At 44.9% G+C, this 27707-nt stretch overlaps 1 protein-coding gene across 1 annotated transcript in view; it reads left to right on the top strand.

Moving 5' to 3' along the window:
- The window catches only part of LOC148521855 (kinesin-like protein KIF28), a 116097-nt gene that overhangs the window by 87333 nt on the left and 1057 nt on the right, over positions 1-27707 (top strand). The window contains exons 17-20 of the mRNA XM_088474465.1: positions 361-527; positions 2683-2789; positions 10411-10561; positions 19791-19993. Coding sequence (XP_088330591.1) covers positions 361-527; positions 2683-2789; positions 10411-10561; positions 19791-19993 — 628 coding nt within the window. The remainder of the gene's footprint in view (positions 1-360; positions 528-2682; positions 2790-10410; positions 10562-19790; positions 19994-27707) is intronic.

The raw sequence follows: 27707 nt of genomic DNA on the forward strand, positions 1-27707 counted from the left end.
CTGTTTGTTTGTTTCTTTAGTGATTTATTCTTTCGTTATTTCCGTTCCCTGTTCCCAAGCTCTCTTTATGCCGCGTTATTTTGATCTGCTTTAAAAAATGTGACTAAAACTAAAAATAAAATAAGGAGTTAAAATATAACTAAACAAATGGAAAGAACAACAAAAAAGTAGTTTGAAGAATTTTATATGTACTTTTTTGTTGCAAGCCGTAACATTTGTTTGCTACCTTTTCCGCCCTTTGTTGACTCAGGCTGTGTACGCTTGTTTTTGTTTTATATTTCTGTATCCCACTTTTATAAATGAAAAGATCTTGAAAAAAAAAAATCTAATCTTTTTTTTTTTTTTGTTTCTCCATTTAAGATATCACTTTTATGATTATCATCAATCTGTTTATACTAAGCCAGCCTGGAAAAACGTGAATCCTGTCATTGATCATAAAATGCAGTTTATTGCATCAAATGTATCTAATGGACTTCTGAATTACCTACAAAAAAATGCATTGGTGGTAGATTTATGGGGCCTCCAAGGTATAACTTTTTTTATTATTTATCTTCATATTTATTATTAAATAAACCTGTTAATGGTGTTTCTAATAACGCTAGGTACACACTATACGATTATCTGTCCTATCTGGCTGGTTGGAACGAAAATCCTGTATGGGAGCACATGACATGCTACCATTTGCTCCCAAACACTGGAATACTGCCAAAAATGGTTGTTCGGACAAATTGATTAAATCAAACGGATTTAACCAATCTGTCTAAGCCACAGCATGATTGACATGCTCGACTGTTTGCGGGGGCCATCCAAAGTAACCTGAGGGTTACTCAAATGGCTGACGTTCCTGAAAGTGATCCCGTGGCTGAGTCCTCAGAGGCAAGATGTTTTAAGGATATCCATGCTTAACCACAGGTGACTTAATTAGTGCCTCAGTTAATGTATTTTAACCACCTGTGCTCAACCATGGATATCTCTAAAACCTGAACTGTTGGGGAGCCTTGAGGACGAAGTTTGGGAACCTCTGCTGTACTTACAAAAGACGCCTCCTGCGGCATTACCATATTTTAGCCTCGCTGCTGCATCTAAATAGGTAGCAGCGATGCTAAAAGCGTACGCTTCTGATTCAGGTGTGTGCGCTCTCCCGAAAGCTCAGATATGCGTTGTCGCATGCAGGTAAGAAGGGAGCAGTGGGCTTATTTATGCTCAGGTGTTCTTTGCAGACATTAGCAAATTTTAATTAGATTGCATTAACGTCCATCTCTGAACCAGGCCCATAGTACAGAACCATATGATGATTACTCATTCCATTTGTGCCACCCAGGGGCATCTCTAGAGAGGAGGAGGCCATGATCATCCCCCGACACGGGCCCCTTCCTCTAACTCCGGTGTTTGGCGTTTGAACAGCGCTGGGAGACCTGACGCGGGACTTCGGAGTGGTAAGTAATAGAAAGTATGGGTGCAGGGTATGCGGTGCGGGCCCCCCTGGGGCCGGGGGACCGTGTGTACCGCACACCCTGCACCCATTATAAATACGCCCCTGGTGCCACCACATGTGTTGTGTTCCTATTGTGTTCCAGGTACATTAGAAAAGAAACACAGAAACATTCTCCAGCACACTGCTGTCCATCAGTAAAAAGCTGCCATTCTATTTATCTATAAAATGCAGACCTCACAATTTCACTTGTTTGGAGATAGTTCTAGAATAACTATTTATATAGATTTTTATGGCGTCGGCACCACACATTTTGCAGCTGTAGTCTAAATTATTAGTATATTAATCATGTTTTGTGCCTTGGGCAGAAGTAGAATGGTCGGAAAGGACATGGGGGAGATGGACCAATGGACACAGAACACACTGCTCAGTTCAATTTTTTTTTTGTTCCAGAAAAATGGGGAGCTTTGTCTTGTTTTTGCCCCAAAATGTGTCTATACTTATTCTAAATGAAGTAAAAGTGCAGAACAGCTCCACAACACAACAAAAGTAAGGTATGACGGCCACTCAGCTAAATAAATCTCTTAACCCTGTCTACCCTATATTGGGGTCCAGGGTGATCCGTTTTAAGTTCCTGATTTTGGGGGCTACAATATGGATCCTAATGTCTGCCAGGAAGAGGTGACATTTTGTTAAGCATTACACCTCCCCCTTCAACACTACTATGGTGCAGGGTCTGGCAATACATACCTAATGGTGTCAGTGCTGCCGGGTATGCCAGACATGCAACATTAGGGCGGGGGCAGTGAAGTCCCAACGTCGGAAGCAGGGTGCCGGTGAGAACCTTCCTCCCTACTCTCTGTTCAGACGACATCCATAGTGGTGAACAGGAAGAAATAAAGAAAAATAAGATACAGGCTGCCAAGGCAGACATCTGTAATAAACTTTTATCCTGCTAAAATGCTCATAAAAAAACCTGAGGTGTTACTGCAAAGAGTTGTAATATAGGGGAAAGGCTACATTACAAAGGAGCTGTAGCAGTGTCAGTGCCAAATTCTGCATTACGCCCGCTATGATCCAAGGTTACCAGTGCCCCCCTTCATTTTTGATCCCTACGCTAAGAGGGATCTGTAGAGGTTAAAGCCAGCTTGGGATCTATCAAAATATTTAAAATGTCTGCCATGAAATGAAAGTTGCAGAGAAAATATGAAACAGATTTTTATATATATTTTGCTTGTGTGGCTTTCCAGAAGGTTGCCCTGAAATTGGATGGTCTCTGCCAGCCTCAGCATGCACAAATGAAGGCTTTATTTTAATTGATAGTATGAAAACTTTAAACTCCAGTTCATCTTTAGTGGTAAGTACAATGTCAATATATTTTAATGGATGTTTTACATAAGAGCCACATCATTCTATTTTAATATGCTAATTTTACTGAATGGAAACTGTGTATTCTTTATTTCTTTGCTTTTAATATTGTACATGTCTGCTCTCACTGAAATATAATGCCACTCTCCATCCACAGCTATTGTAGAACCATATAAGAGGAATATTACTACCGGTAATAACTAATGTTGCTCCATTTTCAGCTTTCTGCTTAAACATATGTTAGCTATATTTACACAGTATTTATACATCAATGACCCAACTGAGATAGTTAATAAAGAATCTGTTATTCTTATTTAATATTTATTAACGTCTAGCCTCATACTATATATCAGGATGGAGCTTGTATTCTGCTGGGCAGAGGCTCTAGTGTCCATGTTAGCATGGTTCAGGGGCAGCTTAGTCAACAGAGGTACAGGGGAAAACCCTGGTGGGCCCAACTACCTCCTCAAATGGGAAGTAGTCGGGATACCGACAGTCACGATGCTGACGTTCAGAATACTGGCTCTGGAATCCCAATGGTGGGAATTACAATAAAAAGTAACAAGGTTAGGGGTTAGGTATAAGGTTAGGCACTAGGGGTATAAGGTTAGGCACTAGTAATTTTTAATTATTTGAAAAGTGTACTGCAAACTAGGTAACTCATCATTGCTGCAGATCATCTAATTTTTAATTACTTGAAAAGTGTATAGATTAGTAGACCTAGTTCTTCTTAGCTTTGTGGCATTCACTGTTTGTTTATGTTAGGACATTTATTGCTAGCCATATTAGTGGGAGGGTATTGGGGGATGATTGGATTCATTGCATACACATGCAAGCACTGACTATTTAAGTTTCATATGAGAGGCTGAAGGCCCCTGGGCTGAGTAGGGCATAATTATTAGAAGTGCATAATTTGTAAAAGTGCATTTCTTACCAAATTCGGCATTATACCGGCATTAAACCGAAGTTAAACAGAAGGAGACCACTCTAACCTGAATCTATTCTTTAACAAGAACATATGGACAAAGTATAATCAAGAAATGTAAGTTCACAATATCTACACTACAAGCAACTGCCGTCTGCATCACCTGGGCAATCTTCACTGGCCTCTGTTTGCTCACTAAGAACTTACACCTGCTAATATTTGTACTGACTCGCTCATTTCACAAACAACTCATAGCTTACTGTATTCAGTGCCAATTTTAGTATATGTCTTAGAAATAATATCTTCCCACCTCTCTTCTTTTCCTAGCCTGTCATCTGTCTTCTAATTCAGTTTACTTTAATATTCCATTTCTCCTCTTTTCCTCTGCTCAATAATAGTTTGGAAATTTTGCAGGCACATTTTCCTTGTTACTTGCTTCTCTGCACTCATACTTTATTCCCACATCTAGTTTTCCTCCCCCTACCCAACTCTTCCACACCATTATCATGTGTACCTCCCCCTCCACTCACTGTCTACCTAATACTCTGCTCTACCCCCTTTTTCCACCTATATCATTTCCCCCTTGTCTCCTCCACCTCCTCCTTCCTTTATCTCCCCTCCTCTGTCTGCCGTCCTCCCTCTCCTCTACCACTAATACACTTTCATTCTCTTCTACCCCTCCTTTGTCCTACTACCCCACTGATAATCCTTCCTCCAAACCTCCTCTCCATGTCACCCCATACCACCCCCATCATATTAAACTCCCTCCCTGCCAACCACCTACAGATTCCCTTCCCAGCTCTGGTCCCCGCATAATCTCTCCACTACATTCATCTCGGCCACCCATATTAAACTCACCTTCTCGCTACAGCAACCCAAATAATCGAATTCACATCTCTCCCACAAACACTGTCCCTCTATCCTGTGCCCTCTGGAATGCCAGATCAGTATGTAACAAACTCGTACCCACCCATGACCTTTTCATCTCTAAAAACTGGCATCTCCTAGCCATTACTGAAACCTGGATTTCACCCTCTGACACCACTTCCCCTGCTGCTCTCTCCTTTGGGGGCCTCATCTTCTCTCATACCCCTCGGCCTGGGGGTCGCCATGGTGGTGGGGTAGGGGTCCTTCTATCCCCCGGTTACTTCTACCATCTCCTACCCTCTGAACCATCTCTTACTTTCTCTACATTTGAGGTTCATGCTATACGCCTCTTCCAACCAGTTCACCTTAGAGTAGCTGTCATTTACCGTCCCCCTGGCCCTCCTTCCAAATTCATTGACAACTTCGCTTCCTGGCTTCCTCACTTTCTCTCCTCTGACCTTCCCTCTATTATCCTAGGTGACTTCAATATTCCTATTGATATCCCCACAGAAGCCTCTGCCTCCAAACTCCTCACCCTGATGTCTTCATTTGGTCTGTCCCAATGGACCTCCTCACCCTCCCATGTGAGTGGGCATTCGCTTGACCTGGTCTTCACTCACCGTTGTGATATTTCTGATTACTCCAATTCCCCATTCCCCCTCTCAGACCATCACCTTCTCTCTTTTAACCTATTCTTCTCTCCTTCCCTTCATCTACCTCCTAAGGCCACTATCACTAAGCGTAACATTGACGCTATTGACACTTTTTTTCTTCCCAGCTTGACTCACTTCTCTCCCCTATCCTCTCTCTCTCCTGCCCTGAACAAGCCATTTCTCGATACAATACCTCCCTTACTTCTGCTCTGGAGTCTGATGCTCCGGCGATCACTATTCACCCTCGTAGATTCACACAACAACCCTGGCATTCCAAATGCACCAGATACCTGCAAATGTGTTCGCGCACTGCCAAACGACAGTGGAGAAGATCACGCTCTAAGGCTGATTTTCTCCATTTCAATTTTATGCTCTCATCATACAGTGCTGACCTTTTCCTCTCTAAACAGTCATATTTCAAGAACCTCATCTCCTCTCAGTCCTCAAATCCCCAACGTCTCTTCACCACCTCCAACAACCCTTGATTCTAACACTCTCTCCAACTACCGTCCCATCTCTCTCCTCCCTTTTGCTTCCAAGCTCCTTGAGCGTGTTGTTTTCAAGCGCCTTACCACCTTTCTTTCCTCTCATTCCCTCCTTGACCCTTTTCAGTCTGGCTTCCGCTCTCTCCACTCCACTGAAACTGCCCTCACAAAAGTCAGCAATGACCTCCTTGCTGCTAAATCCAAGGGCCACTACTCTCTGCTCATTCTCCTTGACCTTTCTGCTGCTTTTGACACTGTGGACCACCCTCTCCTTCTGCAAATCCTTCACTCCCTTGGTCTGCGTGACACTGCCCTCTCCTGGCTAGCCTCCTACCTCTCTGAGTGATCCTTCTCTGTCTCCTCTCATGACTCCTCTTCTCCCCCACAGCCTCTTGCAGTGGGTGTTCCCCAAGGTTCTGTTCTTGGACCTCTCCTTTTCTCACTCTATACATCCTCACTAGGTGAACTAATCAGCTCTTTTGACCTCCAATATCATCTCTATGCTAATGATACTCAGATCTACCTTTCCTCCCTTGACCTCTCTCCCTCTCTCCTCACTCGTGTCTCCAACTGTCTCTCTGCCATTTCTTTCTGGATGTCCCAGCGATTTCTTAAACTTAATATGTCTAAGACTGAGCTTATCATCTTCCCTCCCCCCTACATAACCACACTTCCCACCATTTCTTTATCAATGGCACAACTATCTCCTCTAGCCCCAAAGTGCGCTGTCTTGGAGTTATCCTGGACTCCTCCCTCTCCTTCAAACCACATATCCGGTATCTCTCACAGTCCTGTCGCTTTCATCTTAAAAATATTTCCAAGATTAGACCCTTTCTCACCCAGGATGCCACTAAAACCCTCATACACTCATTGGTCATCTCCAGATTGGACTACTGTAACCTTCTCCTATCTGGCCTCCCCAAATCCCTTCTCTCCCCTCTCCAGTCTATCCTTAATGCTGCTGCTCGGCTCATCTTCCTCTCAAAACGCTGTGCATCTGCCTCCCCTCTCCTACAAGCCCTCCACTGGCTCCCCTTCCCCTTTAGAATGCAATTTAAGGTTCTCACACTCACTTACAAAGCCCTCAGCCATTCCTCTCTGATCTCATCTCCCTTCACTCTCCTGTCCGCCCTCTTCGTTCAACAAATGCACGCCGCCTCTCATGCCAATTGATTACTTCCTCCCACTCCCGCCTACAAGATTTTGCCCGCGCTGCTCCCCACCTTTGGAACTCTCTCCCGCTTCCCATCAGACTCTCCACCTCTCTACAATCCTTCAAACGGGCTCTCAAGACCCACTATTTCATCAAAGCCTTCCAGCTCTCATCTTAACTTGCTGCTACATACTCCTCTCTCCCTGCCTACCCCATCTGTGTCACCCCTGTCTGTCTGTCCCTCCCCCTTAGAATGTAAGCTCCTATGAGCAGGGCCCTCTACCCTCTTGTCCTTCTCCTTACTCTACCTTCATCTTCTTCTTACTCTCTACCAGGGCACCTAACACTTGATTGCTTTGCATTGTTGCTTATCTGGGTGTTATGGTCGTGAATGTAGCAATGTATATTATCCATGTCCTGTAATGTATTGTACTGTACTGTAAGTCACTGTAAATCAATCTATTTGTTTATGTACTTTGTAAGGCGCTGCGGAACACTTGTGGCGCCATATAAATAAACAATAATAATAATAATAATAATAGGGGGAAGGTTCGGCTGCTGGTGGGGAGGTTTAGGGTTAGGCTGCGGGATGGGAGGCTTAAGGTTAGGCTGCAGTAGGGGTGGGTTAGGGGGAGGTTTAGGGTAAGGGTTATAATACAAAAATCTGTCGGAATTCTGACGGTCGGGATCCCATACCCAACCCCCTCCAGACAGTATACTTGAATTATATTGTTACTGTATTAGGGGTAGTTACCCGGCAGGACAGGAACATGGATGAACATTGCTATACCTCCCAACAACTGGGAATATGAAGGAGGGATATCCGTTGGCACGCACCCGAAAAAGAAGCCCCACAAAAAGAAACGTGGCCTCACATTACACATGCACCCGTTTACAGCACTCTGGGAGGAGCACTCATCTCACTCTGTTTAGATACCGTTCTTCTCTGTAGCAGCCTGGGTGCTTTCCTCTTGTTGTGTCTTTCAATACTTAGAATGTATTTCAATTATGATTATACAATGGGCAGGATCAGAATCTGCATTTTATTTAAGGTCAAGAGGAACTTGGGCAAAGGAGAACAAAGTGACAAGAAAAGCCGTACTGCAAGGCATCGATATCCCAGAATTTACAAATAAATGCATGGCGCTCTATAAAGGTTTCTAGGCCCTCCACCCCATAGTGTTTTTATTATAGTCTTGACTTTTGAATCCCTAAAGCTTCATAAGGATTTCTCTCCACTTATTCAGTCACTGTTCTCTGCTATTTGTTCTGCATCTTTTAATTTCCAATTACATTTTAATAGGATCTTGATCATACATGCTGGACTACATGATCAACCTCAGCTAAAAACAGTGAGGTGTCGGCAGCAAAGGCATAGCTAGCTTTTGACATAACAAGGAGTAAACATGAAAAAATAGGCTCCACTGGTCCAGGTGTTTCCCATCTGCCCCTTAAATGACCCATCCGACACCCCCAACATGCCCCACATCCATATGTACTGTTTTATGCTCCCGACCCCCAGTCTGTACATCCTCTATTGTGTTGTCCCCAGCTCATCTGTTTGATCTGCAATATGCTCAATATCCCCCCTCAAAAAAACACAAAAATCTGTGGCCTTCCGTCCCTTCATCTGTGTGTCCTGTAGTGACCCCCCATTTTTATGTTATGTATTGTGCCCCCACACCCCTGTTTAAGTGTACCAATCTCCCCCATCTGCATGTTTTGTATTGTCCACTCTCCCCTACCCCTGTGCTCTGAACACCAACCCCCCCTCCCCCCCACACACACACATTAACTTCCTTTGTGCATACCATCCTCCAGTCCTGTTTGCCTTCACTCCATAGCCCCCTCCAGTCCTCTGCAGAGCTGACACTCATGGCTATCCCAGTATTTGACTGGCAGTGTAGCAATGCCATTACATGATGTTCTGCTGCTACAAACTCAGGATCGGAGCACTGTTGGGACCGCCATGGGCACCATTAGACGCTGGTCTTTCGCTGATGTCGCTCCCCCTGCAACCCCCTGGTTATGCCACTAGTCAGCAGATAACTGGGATTTGTTAGATAACCTAATTTTAGTGCATGTTTCTACACTTTTATACAAGTGTAAGTTAAGATCTCAGGAGCTGTATTCAGTTGTTTGCTGTTAACATCTAGCATTCTGTGTGTACTTTCTCATATGAACAATGTCAACTTTACTATACATTGACTAGTGTGTGTGCTTAGCCTCACAATGTGTCTGACATCTTATGTTTGTATTAGAAAGCATGTTAAGTTCTGTTAATACCCATATATTATGATTGTGGATATCTGCACATGCCAGCACACATTAATACAGCTGGGTACAAATCTTTTCAATCTGCAGCCAATTGATTAAACGTGCCTGATCAGACGAAGAGTGTGCACCTATCTTGACCCCCTGCGAGCCCTGTACACACTGTGCTAGAAATAACTCTGTGTGTATGGCCTTCTATGGGATTGGGTGGTCAGGCCGAGAAATACTAAACAGCACATAAGATGCTATCGCCCGATCCTGACCATTGCAGACGGGTTATAAGTCAATTATCTCCTGAAAATGGCACTGCGTACACATCAATACAACTGTCGGTCCGATATTGGGGTGACGATTGTATAGGTGTGTACCCAGCTGAACACATAGTATTTTGTGCCTGGACATAGGTATGATGGGTCATAAACTCCATGGCCTTGGCCTATTCCACTCATTTGTCTCAGGAAGGATAATTCAGACATATAACACATATCACATGACATTCTCAAGCAGCCCTCTTGTCTCACATCCTTCAGATGCACCACATGTAAATACAGATAAAGTACATGGAGTTAAGTGCCAAACCTCAGTCACCACTTGCTGCAGATATTGGGCATTGTGTGTGTAGGACTGGAGAAGGAGGACTGTGGACCTCATTCAGAACCGCTCGGAAAAAGTGAGCGCTCGCTCTGAATGAGGGTGGCCATTTTTCTTTTGAAAGGCGGCCTCCTGGCCACTCACTAAGCTGTGGGTTACCACCCACAACTTTAGCGAGTGACTAGGTGATGGTTGCGATGGTCGAGACCATCGCTACCATCGGGGCTTGCGACGAGACCCTTGCGGTAGGGTCTCGTCTACCGCAAGCCCCAGGTAGCTTCCTGCTCTAACAGAGCAGGAAGCTCCCTACTGACATCACTGGTGATGTCAGTAGGGCCGCCTAGAAACGGCAGGCGTTCCTTCAGGTATGCCTCCGTTTGTCCGGTTACCCCCCCCCACCCCGCCTACAAAACGGGAAGAGCTGTCGATCAACATCGACAGCCGCCCCTTTTGTAGCGAGCCCCGGAGCGTGTGCATTTGTCACTCACTCCGGGGCTTGCACACGCGCAGTGCGAGCGCAGGCCCTCACCATCGACCCGCTTGCGAGCGGGTCTGAATGAGGTCCTGTGTGGGAAGAATTCTGGATAAATCATATACAGTATGCATTGTCATAATCTCTTTAAATTTTAAAAGATCACATAATGTTTCTTTCTTTGTTTCAGGATTCAAACAGTCATGTCTCTGAGCTCTACCTGAAGTTATTAAAGTTGGAGCAAGAAACTGAGCTTTTAAGGGATATTAATAGAGCTTTGAGAGAGGAGAATATTTACCTGAAAGAGTCACTACAGCAATCTGGGACTTGGAAATGCCAAGGTCAGTAAAATATGATTGGACTCATAAAAATTAATAAATAAAGGAAATGGTGATACAAAGGATTTTATAAAAATACTGTATTTTACAACATGCAGTATAAAGATGATTGCCTAAACATATTGAGATCATCTTTGTTATATAATTCTGAAGCAAGAAAAAAATCATGGTCAGTAATACTTTGATTGACATGTACAGTGCTTACCAGTGTTTGTACACATTTGGACAATTCTTGCTAAAATAACCAGGGCTGTTGAGACATCTCCTGGGACCCGGGTACTGAGAGTGGGTGTGGAAAAATCTGGGATTCATGGCCAGGCCACCTCCAAAATGTTTTAAAAAAAGTAAAATAGTCCCCCACAGCAGATGAACCGGGCCCCTCCAACAGGCCCGGGCCCCTTTCCCTCTCGGCTCTTCTGAATATGCCACTCAATATAGAAAATAAGCTGCCAAATCCATAACAAGCACATACATGCCTATTTTTCACTGCAGTCTAATTCACCAAGGCTGAAAAAATTGAGTACTCCATTACTGAGAGTTACTGAGCAAACCAGCTACCAATTTCAGGAAAGGACCAAGTCTGATGGGAGAGGACTAGGGATGAGAACCAAATGATGGTTAGGATTCAATGTTTCATCACCATTGCAAGTTGTTTTCCAGTGTTCTACAAATGTATTGGGGGAAGTGGCAAGCAAGCAGACTTGTTTGATTGGCTCCCACGTCTGGTGGCTAAGCCTGTCAGTACAGAATATATGTGCACCTTCAGTTAAGACAGTTAACCCTGCATTTAAGACAGATCATTTTCAGCTTACCATACACAGAACTCGCATCCCAGATAAAGTATTGCAGCTAAGTAGATCTACAGTATGTAATGCGTTGCTGCAGCAGGAGGTAGAAAGATGAGAACAATGAATGTTGGGAAACAGATGATAGATGTAATTTCTTCTACCAGTAGCAGTTTCTTTTGGCCATTTTAGACCACTCCCTGATCCACCAAAAGGCACACCCTTAGGGGTATGTTCAATTGGCCGCGAGAAAAGCCAAAAACCCGCACCTGCGAGGTATTTCCTGCTGGTGCAGGGTTTTTGCTATTCTATTAGGTGCGTGTTTTTTTATAAAAACACGCGCCGGGAGGTTTTTTTTTGCGCACCTCCTGAGCAAGCGTGATTTTTCCAGAAATCAATGTTCTTAGGAAAAATCATGTGTACTTGCTCTGACAACCCCCCCCCCTCCCCAAAGGACTAATTAAGCAATTGGAAGTATCCAATTAGCTTAATTAGTCCTTAATTACTCACCTTCCGAAGCACTGTCTTCTCATCTTCTTCTGCATCCAGCGTCGGGAGACGGCTCTTCTGCAGCAGCGGTGAGTATGTCAGTGTGTGTGCTGTATGTAAGTGTGTATGAGTGACTGTGTGGTGTGTGTGTGTGTATGAGTGCATGAGTGTGTGTGTGACACCCGGTGCGGTGTGTGTGCCCCCCCCCGGAATGGGCGCTGGGAGAACTACATCCAGTAAGAAGAAAGAGGGGAGGCCGCCGGGAGCCGCAGAGACCCGGACAGGTAAGTGACTTTTTTTTTTTTTTAATTACGCGGCGTGTGGTTTTCAGTGATGAAAACCCTGCGCCCACTGTTTTTTTAATTGAATCCCGTGGGTATTTCCTCGCAAAACCTTGCGGCCAATTGAATATACCCCATAGTTTTGTTATGGGGACTGGGGAGGAAAGATGGCGGTATTCTATACCCCACTTTGAAGCACTGCTTGTAGCTCTCAATGTAAGTTTTTTCATATACAACATGGCCATAATTAAACATTCCCTATTTAGAGCTGTCTGTAGCTCTAACTAATAGGCAAAATGCCACCAACTTTAGTAATGATACTATTCAAGGCATTGGGAGAAGGGTTTCGTAGTTCTAATATCTGTAGATAGGGGAAAATAATAGGGTCTTATACTGTATGTCTTGAATAGTATATGGTAAGGGCAGTTTTGGTGGAGTGATGAGACCGAAAGCTGGACTGGAATGGGTCAAGAAAGTAGTTAGAATTTAAACATTGTTGATTGAATGCCTTTTTTCTGGTAGAACCAGATTTATTTCTGAGTGGGAATCAGCTCTAAAGGGAATAATAGGAGAGGATGATTGGCCGGAAGTTTTCAGAAATACTTTCTCCGCATCTGCACATTATAAAGTTCTCTCACGTTGGTACCGCTGCCCTAGCCAGCTTTCTAAAATGTATCCAGGAGTCCCTAACACTTGCTGGAGATGTGAGACAGAGCTGGGAACCCCTTTACATATCTGGTGGGACTGCTCTTTCCTTAGACCTTTTTGGGACAAAGTAATTGAAACGGCAAGCCTTATTCTTCATGAAGATTTGCCTTCTTGCCCTAGCTTTTGGCTACTGAACGTCATTCGGTAACCCCAGGTTCACTTCAAAAAGTCGCTACTACATCATATGCTTCCAAAGCTGTGATCCCTGTCTACTGGAAGTCCAGGTTGGCTCCCTCCATGTCTGAGTGGTGTACGCGTCTCAATCATTATATGGTTATGGACGATTTAATTTTACCCCACACAGATAAGGTTAACAATTTCACTATGATTTGGCATCCCTGGTTGCAGTATAAGGAGTCGGACCACTATAAGACACTCAGTCGTGATTAAGGTAGACATCAAACAGACCCCGGTAAATATCCAGTAGTTCATCAAAAGTAGATGGTCGGATGGATCAGTTTTATAATCTGGCATGAGGCTTTTTTGTTTTCTTCGCTTTCCTTTCTTTTTTATGATTTTCTTTTAATTCTGATGTAATTGTTTATGATAAAGATTTTGTTGTAAATTGCGACCATAGTTTGTATTATCTTTAGCAAAATTGATATACCACATGACCACCCATACACACAGCATGATGTGCCGTTATATCTGCAGGTATATTGGCCATCGGCTGTGTTGCACAGCCGAAGCGATATGTCTGTGATTGATGTCGTTCACAGATATATTGCTGATAGACACCCGCCAACGTGCCCACGATATATATCGGACGCTCAATTGAACGGCTGATATGTCGGCCTGTGTTACCCAGCATAAGAGTGCATCTGCAGACCCTATCTCTGCAGCCACATTGAGACCCATTGCAATATGGGACAGGACAGATACAGGTAATGCAGCATTTCTGTCCAGGTGTATGAGTGCCCCTCTATCTGCTCTGTCGCAGTGTTACTTTATCATACAGGTGGCAAAATTCCAGAGTGCAATACTGTCTTAGTGAAATTAGGAGAACTGCAATACCAATATTCAGTGTACTGAATTTGATTATACTCATTTTTTTGCATTTTAAATAGTAAGTAAATCAAAGTACAGTTAATTGGAATTTTTGTGTAGATGGTCCGCATAAAAATAATAGGTACAAAACCTGGGACTTTTGGAAATAGGGATAATTAGCAACTATATATAAATATTATCAACATAAGATGTGAAATGTTCTGTCAAATTAAGACTCCAATAACATTATCTGCCCGCAACCATGAAACTATTGACCTTTTAAATTGTATATGAAAACTAGAAATTGCATCTCCCTCCTTAATTTACTAATTAGGTTTCGCTAATTGTGTATAATAAGAAATGGTGGCTTGCTTATGTGATGGACAAGAATGAAGACGAATTAAAAGTGACCTTCACCATCATTCTTCTATCCAAGGAAGCCTGATGTACTATGGATACTTCTAATACAGTGGTTCTCAAACTCGGTCGTCAGGACCCCACACAGTTCACATTTTGTAGGTCTCCTAGCAGGTGCACAGGTGTATTCATTACTCACTGACACATTTTAAAAGATCCCCAGGTGGAGCTAATTATTTCCCTTGTGATTCTGAGGAGACCTGGAAAATATGCACTGTTTGGGGTCCTGAGGACCGAGTTTGAGAACCTGTGCTCTAATAGATGTCTTATGCAAAGTCGACCCTATAACTCCAACTGGAAGAATTTGTCATGTCTCCTGATGACACTTCAAAAACCACTGAGGCATTGTCAAGCTATCTTCAGCTAGCATTGTTGACTGACTAATATAATGTGAAGTATTTCTATTCAACTTGATTTATATAATTAAACTAATGAAGCCATCAAATCTATTATTACCTATTACTACTTGTACTACACCCGGCTTTTTTGAATAAACTACCTTGTTTTAAAATATTTTTTAACTATGAACCCATTATCCTCCCACTTTTAAATTTTGACAAACATTTAACATTAGTATAGACTAGTTCCAGAATTTTTTTGAACTTTTTTATCGACGCAGCTTTTGAGATAATCATGATCCAAAATTTCAGTTTGAATCTGGAAAATGTTTTTCCTCACAAAGCTTATTGTGTTGTATCGTAGGAAAGGCCATAAAAAACACAGTAACATGACACTACTCCCACCTCTCTAGCTTAATTATGACAGCTGCTATGGCGAATTGAAAATATGCTGATTTTGCGTTTTTGACAACTTTACATATTTTGGAAACGGCATGTTATATTTAAATACTATCTTGTATTTTTCTTAGACTACATATATACTCTCCATATACCAAAATATGAGCTGGTGAGGTAAAACAGTGTGTAGATTTGATTTGACACGGAATGACCCACCCATGTCCCACTGAAAATGTAAAAACAAACAACCTCCCAACTTTTCAACTGGGGTAAGAAGGACACTTGCGTGGGTCCAAAAATAGGGGGCATGGCCTATCGACAAGGGGCATCATGCTGGGAGCTTGCCCATTACCCCGTAAGCTGCTGGCTAGGTCCCCAGCCTCTTCCAGAGCCGGCATGCATGCGTCATCCGTTCACCGCTGCTCAGCTATGAGTAGGTATGAAATGCTAATCTTAGCCATCCTTTTGTGCTCCACAGTACGATGGAGTGTTATGAGTGTTATGAGCGGTGAGACATCCACTTCCAGGGTAAATGGTCTGTGCATTTGCGATGGAGATTGTATACACACTAACCTTGACGCAACATCGGTCACACACACCATCAATATTTGCAGTAGCCTAAGCTTTACTCTAGCTATTCTTCACAAATACAACTGAACATGGCCTCTGAAGCATTGGATACGCAATTGGGAACACAGCGTTCCCAGACGCATCGAAGACACTCCCAAAACACGCCCATGAAACGACCCCTTTTTGCAGTCACTACAGGTCACCTCCCTGTCTCCACCCTGCAACGCCCAGTGACCACAAGCCCCTTCTTGCACTTTTGTTTCCTGCCATTCACACAGCATACTGGGGAGCGATTCCAGCAGAGATGTCGGTGGTCACAGACCGCCGCATCACTGCAGGGGGCATGGACAAGCAGAAGGAAATCCGCTCTGCACATGTATAGAACGGATTTGCTTCTTAAATATCAGGGGACACCCTTGGATGCGATTGTGTCAGCTGGAGCACAGCTGGCTGCGGTTGCATCCCATGCTACGCCACCGGTTAAGTGGTTAAGCCACCGTGTAAGGATGGGCCACTGCTCGTGAGCCAACCCTCCGTGCTTGCCCCCAGGCTAAATTTTCCAGCCAGCCCCTGCACCATACTAATCATATGCTCCCATTGATAATATAACGTGCAGACATGATTATTATTATTTCTGCAGACTTGTGTAAGTATCCTACCCCCAAACTGTGTGCACAGAAAAAAACACTACATTAGTTCTTATACAAAGATGTGCCATCTCAAAATGTATTCACGTTTTTGCTGCTAGTCATCATGATCCTCAGGGCACACATACCCCTCACTATATTAGATAGATACGCCTGGAAACAGACTAACTTGTACTTACATTCATAACTCACAGTTGCATTGACACCCCCTCACTGAACTTTGCCTAAGTGAAAATGCCCCAATACAACTCGGTGTTGCTTCTTTGGTCATAAATGTAGATGTCATCAGGGATGCCGAGAGGGGGGGAGCGGGTCCTAATCACCCGGGCCCAGGCTTGCTGGAGGGGCCAGACACCGCTCCCCCCTCCTCCCTGTCAGCTGAGCAGCCCAGCACATGCTGCTGTGTGCTCCTCTGCCTGTGGGGGGGAGCAATCATCCTGATCGCGCCCTCCCCTGGATTTGCATTGGGCTAAGGGGCTGAGATTTGTTGCTAGTGGACGCCCGGCTGCTCCTTCCCTGCAGCTGGAGCTCACTCCTGAGTCATGACTTCTCTCCCACAGTGCCGAGCATGAGGAGCTGTCGGATGGTGGCAGATGCAGGAGCGGAAATGCAGGTAAGTACACTGTTGTGTGTGTGTGTCTGTATGTGTAAGGGTCACTACTGCCATGGGCATTGTATAGGGGTCACTACTACTGTGGGCATTAGATAAGGGGCACTACTACTGTGGGCATTTTATAAAGGGCACTACTACTGTGGGCATTGCATAGGGAGCACTGTTATTGTGGGCATTGCATAGGGAGCACTACTATGGTGGGCATGGTATAGGGGGCACTACTGTGGGAATAATGTGTAAGGGGCACTACTACTGTTGGCATTTCATAAGAGGCACTACTACTGTGGGCATTGAGTGTACTTGGCACTACTACTGTAGGTATTGTATGTAAGGGGCACTACTACTGTGGGCATTGTGTATAAGGGTCACTACGTGTATCGTAAAGTGGATAAGGGACACTACTATGTGATTTAATGTAAATCAGGGGCACTACAGTATGTGCAGTCTACTGTGTGGCGTAATTTGAATTGGGCTGCACAGATGGTGTAATGCTTAGCGTTACTGCCTCACAGCACTGAGGTCGTTGGTGCAACTCCTATCACGGCCCTAACTGTGTGGAGTTTGTATATTCTACCTGTGCTTGCGTGGGTTTCCTCCGGGTACTCAGGTTTCCTCCCACACAAATATACAGGTAGGTTAATTGGCTCCCCACAAAAATTAACCCTTAATCACATACTTTTGCCACTCACAGATATGTGATATTGTTTTGTCTCATTTGTTTGATTTGGTTCTCTTTTTCTACTTTTAGGACTTGTGTGAAAATCTGAGGTAGTTTTAGGCCAAATTTCAACAGAAATATTGAAAAGTCTGAAGGGTTCACAAACTTTCAAGCACCACTGTAGTTAATATTTTAGCATTTGTTTTCAGATGTGGTTCATTATTTCACAGAACTATTTCTGAAAGATTTCTGTATTTCGCTAGTTCCTAAAAAAAAAAAAAAGTATTTACCACAAATTTGGTTCAAAGTTGTGACTTTAGGAATTTTCTTAGGAAAATATAAAAGGACTAACAGCATATCTCCCGAATCGGACAAGTGCTAGCGATGGCATGCACATAAACAGGGGACTTGCCCAGTGCTTCTGGCATGCTGGACCCTCTCTGCCCCGTTCCCTTTCACTGAAAACACTATTTGCATGCCGCCCCCATTCACTGCTCCTCTACTAGTAAACAGTACATAACACAATTGCTGGCTGATAGGTTGGGCAAAGCACTCAACATGGGACTGTCCCAAGCAGTAATGTCAGGATATATACTAACAGGTTCTTTTCAACACCTATGGGCAGTAAAAAGAACCACGTTTTTTTAGAAAAAAGAAAAATACATAGTATGTTAGTAGGGAAAACGGAAATAATACAAGTTCTAAATATGAATTATACATAGGTGCAAAACCCTAAAGTAATATCACGTAGCAACTGTCTCTCACCAATTAATAGAACAGATACATTTCTCAGTGTATAGATCGGCAGACATGGTACTGAAAATGCTACAATGTGACTACGTGGCCATGTAAAAGTTATACATTTAATAAAATGCATAAATGGATTGCATATAAAACAAGACATTGAATAAAACATTGATTATTAGAAAATATTAGGTGACAACCATGACTGAGGGTGTAACTGGTTTGTTGAGAGTCCTGGTATAATGATTGGCACCATTTCGATGTTAGGTGTAGAAAAGCATGGACATTACTAGTTTATTGGTATCTCAAAAATGTAAAATAATCCGCCTAAAACCTGGAATAGAATAAAAAAAAAAAAAAAAAAGAGTTGATTCATAAGTGTCGCAAATATAATGAATAACTGCTGAAGTCCAGAAAAGACTGAAGGATATAGCAGTATAAGGCAGGGTACACACCTGAACGATTTGTAATCGTTCCGATTTCCTATCCAATTTCCATTGAAGACAGAACTTCCTAAATTGAGCGTACACACTGTCCAATTTCGCATAAGATTTGACGATTTGTTGAATCGTCAAATCGAATGCGCTGTACAGTGTACAGTGGGCTGATCGTCCGGTTGTCCGTACACACTGTGCGATTGGCACCTTATCGTATGCGTTATCTTATGATTGCCTGTGCTGCACAGACGATCATAAGACGTCGCATTCGACCAGTGGTAGCGCGCAATTGTGCACACACTATGCGATTTACACGATTCATCGTTCCAATTACCTTAATCGTGCCGATATCGTCCTGGTGTGTATGCACCCTAACAGATTCTTAAGGTGGCCACACATCTAAAGATTATCTGTCCAACCAGCCAACTAGTTGATTGTATACCTTACCAGATTTTCGTTCCAACCAATCAGCAATTTGCTCCCAAACGCTGGAAAATGGGCCACAACTGTTGTTTGAGCAAATAGTTTAGATCAAACATTTAACAAACTTGTCTGAACGACCATTTTCATCTGTTTTCTGGCATTTAGGAGCAAATTGCTGATCATCATTTACTTCCATACGTTACCAGATTTTCATTCCAACCAATCAACAAGTTGGCTGGTTGGATGTAAGTTGGTCTAGTGCGTGGCCAGCTTTAGACAGCAGGTTGTATGAGACTGGCAGTAACTCAATATAAAGAATAGCGGACAAGGTGATAGCGCAGCGCTCACGGATTAGCAGTACTGGTATACGTGGATGACTGTAATCAGTAGAATCACAGAGTGGGAGGAGTGCCGTTAGAAGCAAACATTTTTCAGGCCTGTGGTTGGATGGACTCACTATGTGGTCACTGGTGCTGTCACTGATCATGAAGGCTGTGTTTGAAGGTTTGACCAGCTAAAGTTTGCACTACGTCTCAAGACATCAGAAGATGCTGAACTGTTCTTGTACCCTAATTATTTAAACAGGTAGTTCCTAAATACAGTAGTGAATGACCAGAACTACTCAGCAGATCCAAGTGTTAGGTAGTAGTGTAACGTGTTACATTGCTGTTAGGCAATTTCCTTCTCTGTGTCTACAAATGCTTAGCATACTGATTTACTTTTATCTTCATTTTAGGTTGTGACAAGCCTGTAAGGGGACCATGCAAAGATTACTCTGTCAACAGTACACAGTCAGCAAGTTCAACGAAAGAAGTCATGAAGCGGTCAGGCTACAGAGCAAGTTATGATGCAGACTTTGCTAAAGCACTTAAAGTTTTCTACCAAAGCATGAACACAATCAGAGGACATTTCTTGCGGTTGAAGCACTACAAGCCACCGGTGAGAAATCCTTACATTTGCAAAAATTGCTTACTCTAAAATGTATGAAAGCACAAGAACTGAAGACATCTGTTACCCACTTAATTGACTATTTTTTTTTCCTGACAATACTGGGCATAAATTGGCATATTTTTTTTTTTTTATGTAATTTAGTTTAAAAAGCATTTTTTATAATATATTTATTAATAAAATATGCCTAGAGGGTCTATCGCATCACCCTCCCACCCCAAGTGGTCATAGATCCTAATAACCATCCCCCCCTCACATCCCCTTAGTAAAAGAATCAATTTTATAACCCCCTGTAAAAAGATCCTGTTTTTGCACCCCTTCCCCGGTGACTAATGTAATTTTTTATCATTATTATTTTGTCCCTTCCCCACCAGCATTATATTACTTTATTTTGCCCCTCTCCCACTCCCACTGAGAGCAGATCACCCCTCGGGCATACCACCCGCCCCCATTGGCAATTACCCCTCCCCACAATCAGAGCACAGTGGAGCGTGTGTCAGAGGGAAATGATGATCAGAGATTGCTGTTCTCATCACTGAGGGGACTCAGAGGAGATTCGGTCCGCACTTAGGGGTCTATTTACTAAGTAGTGTTAGGAGACAGAGTGAAAAGTGATAAGGTGCCAGCCAATCAGCTCCCAAGTGTCATTTTTCAAACACCTTATCACTTTTCATTCTGTCTCCTAACATTGCTTAGTAAATAGACCCCTTAGGCAGAACGGATCTCCTCTTCAAAAGATTAGTACGGGTTGCACAGCAGGGCATGCGATGCAACCTTGTCAGCAGAAACACCAGTTAAGAGGTTAAATGGAGGAAACTTTGTTTATGGATGACCTTTGATTAAAACGTTACAAAAAAAAAATCATAAAAAGGTACATAATTTGTACATACTTTTCAAAAGAAGTCTTTCCTTTTCTAAATTCATACCTGGTTATCCTTAACACCTGGACCGTTAGGGTGCCTTGAGGACCGAGTTTGGGAACCTCTAAGTTATAACACTAAAACCACTAACAGGCGAAGTGAATAACATTGATTATCCAATTACAATGGTACCTGTCAAGTGTTGGAATATATTAGGGAGCTCTTGAAGCTGATGTGTTGGAAGCAGGAAAAATGGGCAGGTGTAAGGATCTGAGTGACAAGAGCATCTCCAAAATGTCAGGTCTACTGGGTTGTTCCTGGCATGCAGTGGTTAGTACCTACTGAAAGTGGTCCAAGGAAGGAAAACCAGTAAACCAGTGACAGGGTCATGGGCTCATTGATGCACGCGGGGAAAGGCTAGGCCGCCTGGTCCGATTTCATAAAAGTGCTACTGTAGCTCAAACTGCTGAAAAAAAGTTAATGCCGACTATGAAAGGTGCCAGAACACACAGCGCATCTCAACTTGCTGCATAGCTGCAGACCGGTCAGAGTGCCCATGCTGACCCCTGCCACCCAACAAAATCGCCTACAGTAGGTACATGAGTGTCAGAACTGGACAATGGCGCAATGTTAACAAAGACGGCATGCAATTCAATGGATTGATTGTTTAATTATCAGTTATACTCCGTGTGAAAGTTCTTATACTGTATATGTGTTTCCATATTTTCAAATCATCTGTGGGGGACCCTTCATCACTCACGATGCTCAGAAAATCTATAGTCCCCAACACAGACTTACTGAGCACAGATACATGTTGCATTGTTGCTATGGTTGTAGAAAGACCCAGTTTAACTGCCCTCTGCCTCTGTTTACTTTCTGATGGATGAAAAATAAGAGATATGGTTAAGAACTTACCTTTGTTATCTCTATTTCTACAAAGTCCATAGGGTTCCACATGATACCTTGGGGTATAGGTGATGACGTCAGGCATCTGGCACCACAGAGTTAAAGTTTTTCATCCTCCCAGGATGCACTGGGGTCCCTCTCCTATACCCTGCCCCCGAGCCACAGGCACTCAGTTACGTCACAAGCCATAGGCCGGAGGAGGAGAAAAGAAAAAAAAAAGAGAGAAGAAAGTCTGGAACACACAAGAAATCACATTCTCACCAGAAGGAGACGGAAAAACCGGTGACCAGATCAAAGCCCATCTGCAGTACAGGCTGTATGCGAAGTACACCTTGCATGAAGGAAGTGTAGCAATCCTACGCTGAAACCACACTGAGAGGGTGGAAACCTGCACCTTCAGTGAAGCAAGGCGAAGACAGTGATCTAAGCCCGCCTGTAGGAAAGCCAAAATCCTGGATATCCTAAAAACCTGAGGATCATATCCTCTAAGTCGACACCATTCAAAGAAAGTATGCCAGACTCAGTGGTAAATTCTTGCAGAAGATGGCTTCTGAGAATGGTGGACATGGCCGTATTAAGGTCTGTGGGGGCCCCCATCAATAAGTTTTATATATATATATATATATATATATATATATATACACACACACACACACCGGTCTATCTGCCTGATGTCCAATGCCCCCTGTAGTTGTGCCCCTTCTGCAATGCCCCCAGCAGTTGTGCCCCTTCTGCAATGCCCCCTGTAGTTGTGCCTCTTCTTAAATGCCCCCAGTAGTTGTGCCCCTTGCAATGCCCCAAGTAATTGTGCATCTTCTTAAATGCCCCCAGTAGTTGTGCCCCTTGCAATGCCCCCAGTAGTTGTGCCTCTTCTCAAATACCCCCAGTAGTTGTGCCCCTTGCAATGCCCCTAGTAGTTGTGCCTCTTCTTAAATGTCCCCAGTAGTTGTGCCCCTTGCAATGCCCCTAGTAGTTGTGCCTCTTCTTAAATGCCCCCAGTAGTTGTGCCTCTTCTTAAATGTCCCCTGTAGATGTGCCCCGTAAAGTAGTGCTCCCAGTAGCTCTCCCTCCCCTCCCACACCCGTTAAAAAAACGTACCTGTCTTCGCTCCACGCTGTCACGGCTCCCGAGTCCCGGCATCACTGCTACTGCTGCTGCCGCTGTCTGCTGGATCCAGTAGAGGCGCGCAGGCTCCTCTCCTCTGCAGTGCGCGGGTGACGTCATGACATCACCCGCGCAATGCATCACTGGGAACGATGGCCTCTGGAGCGATCAGTATTCAGAGGCCAACGTTCCCACTTACCTTAGTTGATCGCGATCTACGGGCGGGAGTTCCACGAGCTTCCAGTAGATCGCGATCAACCTTTTCGCTGGGCATGTGGCCAGGGGTCGGGGACAGTGTGTGGGGGCCCCCTATGTGTGGGGGCCCCTGGATGACCGCCCCTGTCGCCCTGCCCTTAATCCGGCCCTGATGGTGGAAACAACAGAGCTGGAAAAACCCCTGGACCTCAAGAGGGCAGTCTCAACAGCCACGCCATCAAAGACAGACGACCCAGGTCCGGGTTATGGCAAGGACCATGAGACAACAGGTACGGACGTAGAGGCAACAGCATCGGAGCACCTATGGATAGGCTCCTGAGATCTGAGTACCAGTGCCGTCTGGGCCATGCTGGAGCTATCAGCAGGAGCGTGCCACCTTCTTGCTTGAATTTGCGAATCACTCGAGGAAGAAGGGAGAACGGAGGGAAGAGGTACGCAAACTGGAAGGTCCATCTGACCGACAGGGCATCTACTAGAAGCGCCCTTTCGTCTCTTGTTCTTGACCCATACACAGGCAGCTTGTTGTTGTGTCGGGAGGCCATGAGATCTATCTCTGGAAGGCCCCACTTGTTCACCAGTATGAACACTCCCAAGATGACAGGGAGATTGCTTTCCGCCCACGCTAGAATGTGGGACACCTCTGTCAGAGCTGCCTGACTGCGGGTTACTCCTTGGCGGTTTATGTAAGCCACCGTGGTGGCGTTGTCTGACTGTACCTGTACGGGGTTTCCGTGGGGGACATGTCTTGCCTGTTGGAGAGCTCGGAATACTGCCCTCAGTTCCAAGATATTTATTGGAAGTGTAGACTCTGCTGGCGTCCACCTTCCCGGAAAGAAGTGTGGGCCCGAGACTACTCCCCAACCTCGGAGACTGGGATCCGCCGTCAGAAGGACCCAGTCCGCAATCCAAAAGGGGCGCCCCCTGTTCAGGTGCGTAGTCTGCAGCCACCAGGCTAACGACAGATGTACCTCCGGGGAAAGCACCATAGTCTGTGTCTTTAACCGCTGGGACAACCCATTCCATATGGAGAGAATCTATTTCTGCAGAGGTCTGGAGTGGAACTGGGCGAACTCCACCATGCCGAACATCGACAACATGGAACCCAGTAACCTCATTGCTGAGTGAATAGACACCCGGCAACTCTGCAGGCAAATGCGAACCTTTGCCTGTAACGCAGAGATCTTTTCCTATGTCACAAAGATCTTATGTTGGGAGTCCAACAGAGCTCAGAAATGGATCATCCTCTGTGATGGAACCAGGGAGGACTTCTTCCAATTTATGATCCAGTCGTGATTCTGTAACACAGAGACCATCAGTTGCAGATGGCGCTGAAGTTTCTCTGGAGACTCCGTCAACAACAGGAGGTCGTCCAGATATGGTAACAAGCGAACCCCTTGCATCCGCAGGTGAGCTGCCATAACTGCCATAACTTTGATAAACACTTGAGGCACTGTGGCCAGACCAAAGGGCAGTGCCGGAAATTGGAAGTGGTCATTGACCACTGCAAACCTGAGGAAACGCTGGTGCGCTGATACAATAGGGATATGCAGGTAAACATCCTGAATATCTAGCGACACCATGAAATCCCCAGGTTCCATCGCCAAAATGCTGGCACGCAGGGCCTCCATCCAGAACCGAGGAACTCTCATTTGAGGTTGAGGATTGGCCGGTAGGACCCATTGGGTTTCTGTACCAGAAAAAGATTGGAGTAATACCCCAATCCCCTCTGAGACAAAGGAACCGGCGCTATGACCCCCGCTTGGATCGTAGAGTTTAATACCTTCCGAAACTCCAGGGCCTTGTCCTGATTGGTCTAAAGACCTGTGGTGAAAAACTGGCTTGGAGACCTCCACAGAAAGGAAAGGGCGTACTACTTCACATACCAAAGTGTCTGAGGTGGTCAGATGCCAATACTGGGCGAATTGAAGAAGTCGGCCTCCAACTTTGGGGTCCCCCAAAGAGAGGCCCATCCCGTCAGGCTGAAGGCTTGTCATCCGACTTGGGAGCAGGACGTCTAGTACTCCAAGCCTGTTTCTTTGGCTTCGCAGATTTCTTGGCTCCTGCCGCCTCGGAGAGGACTGTACCTTGGACTTACCCTGGGTTCTGTAAGGCTGAAAGGACGAAGAACCCGACCCTGATGGGATCGTAGCCGATGGCTGACACGCAGACTTAGCTGCCGCCAGAGTAGCCACAATTTTGTCCAGATCTGGAAAAATAGGACTTGTCAATTAAAAGGCAAGCATTCCAAACCCCTTTTGGAATCTGCATGTGCTTTCCAAGAACGCAACCACAAGGTGCGGCGAGCTGCCACTGCTGCCGAGGAGATTCTGAAAACAAGGAGACCTATATCCAAGGCTGCCTCATTAATGTACGTGGCTGAGTCTCTGAGGTTACCCACTAATTCCACCTGGTCAGGTGAGGAGTCAGTGTCCAGAGACGCCTCCAAGCTATCAGCCCAGCGCTCCATGGCACTGGCCACCCAGCACACAGCCATAGCCGGTCTGGACGACTCCCAGCAAGGGAATAAATGGATTTTAGGCATATTTCAACCTTGCGATCCGTAGTGTTACTTTGCCCATGTCCTCCATGTCCTTCATAAAGGAGCGCCTACACAGATGCCAGACCGCTGTGGAAAGGCCGTGTGCAGCGGGGGAGGCGCCGGCTGTTGTACAGGGAAGGCGCGCTCCCCTGGCCTGTATTTAACCCCCAGGACTTCGGACGTGATCCAAACTGCCGCGGCCCACTGTCCCAGGAGCGTAGTGGATGCGCAGGATAGTACTTGGCTCCACGCTGCGGCCAGTCCCCAGGGAGCCCCCTGCCTGGGGACTTAGGACTGTATCATCCGGCAGGGACCCCGCCGCTTACCTTGTCCCCCGTTAATCCGGTCACACTCCTTGTAACTGGGGTCACCGCTAGCTGCGAACCCAGTTACCTACCAGCATCCCCGTATCAGTAACGGCATTCTGGCACCGGCGGGGTGGAGGAGTGACAACATGGACGTCAGTACTGACTGTCCATGCTGTACACTGAATGTGCAGCCACAGCTGCCAGAAGAAACTTCAGGGGCCATCACAGCCCCCCCTCTGATACAGGTGCTCCGACTCCGAGCCGGGCACCGACGAAAACTGAGTGCCTGTAGCTCGGGGGCAGGGTATAGGAGAGGGACCCCAGTGCATCCTGGGAGGATGAAAAACTTTAACTCTGTGGTGCCCGATGCCATCACCTATACCCCAAGGTATCCTGTGGATACCCTATGGACCCTGAAGTAGAAATGTCACATTTTACTGTCCTTAGTTTGTTGATGGGTTGGCAGCTTGCTGTATTATAGAGGCTGATATAATTTCTAAGTGAGGCATCCACACCATAACTACTTACCTGGCATGGCAGATAGCTGAGTTTTCACTGACATGTTCACATACCATGCAACCGTGCTGTCCGAAATTCTTCCCATAACTGTAAAAGAGGATTTCCTCCCTCCGTGATGACAAGGTCTGTGACCGCCTTCATCACTCTTGAAATGGTGCTCCAGCATGCTAGGCAAACAGCACTCTGGGTGCATGCACTGGGACGAAAGTGTGAGGAAGGGAACTATCACTATCTGGCTGATTTCTGTATGGGCAGAGATCATATGCAGCAGGGGGACTGATGTATGCACTTTCCGCAGTGGACAGGGGTCAGCATGACTGGTCTGCAGCAAGCTGCTATACACTGTATGTTCTGACATCTTTCTATCATAATACAAAATAGTGGTTGCTCAGATCAAACTTAATAGTATTTCACAAATGCTCGAAAAAGGCGGTAATCCCCTCCCGTTTTCAAATTGGAATTTTTTTTTGGAACACTGGATACCTCTAACCATCACTCTCTTCTAACCTGGGGCAAACAATTTACAGATTGATTTCAGCCATTGAAGACCCATTGCCAACACTCTGCAAGGATACCTTGCCAAACAAGATTGCATAACAGACTTTGGACTGGTAATATGCTTGGATGATACTTTTGCATTATGTTTCCCAGTGGGATATTTATTTAGACAATAGCTTGAATTTTTAAAGCACTAACAGTAAGGAGATTTGGGGTAATATATCCGGAGTGTGTAATTGATCATGCATGTGTTTTATGCTTATTTTTATTGCTGCTGATTATTTTTGTGTATCCATATTTTTTAAAAGACAATATAACATTTTTATCATCACAAGCAGCCCCTTACATTTTGAACCTGTAGCGTTGACATACCGTTATTGTTTATTTCTAACGCCAGTAGTTCCCCTATTCTTTCTGGTCTTCCTTTTATACCGACTCCGGAATCCCGACAGGGTCCGGTAAGTACCCTAACTCCCCCCTTCCTTGCTGCACCCTACACCTAACCAGGGGCTGGCTGGCAACTTTTAGCCTGGGGGGCAAGTCCAAGGCACTGGCCCATAAGTAACGGCGCATCCTTAAATGGAGGTGTATGTGTACAATAGCGCTGCTAACATACATATGTGTACGTGTAAAATAGGCTATTTTACACGAACACTTATGTATGTCAGCAGCGCTATTTTACACGTACACTTATGTCAGCAGCGCTATTTTACACGTACACTTATGTATGTCAGCAGCTTGTTTAGTATGTACCT

The sequence above is a fragment of the Taudactylus pleione genome, unplaced genomic scaffold (assembly GCF_031769625.1).
Source record: "Taudactylus pleione unplaced genomic scaffold, aTauple2 ptg000154l, whole genome shotgun sequence".
In the NCBI taxonomy this organism is placed as follows: Eukaryota; Metazoa; Chordata; class Amphibia; order Anura; family Myobatrachidae; genus Taudactylus; species Taudactylus pleione.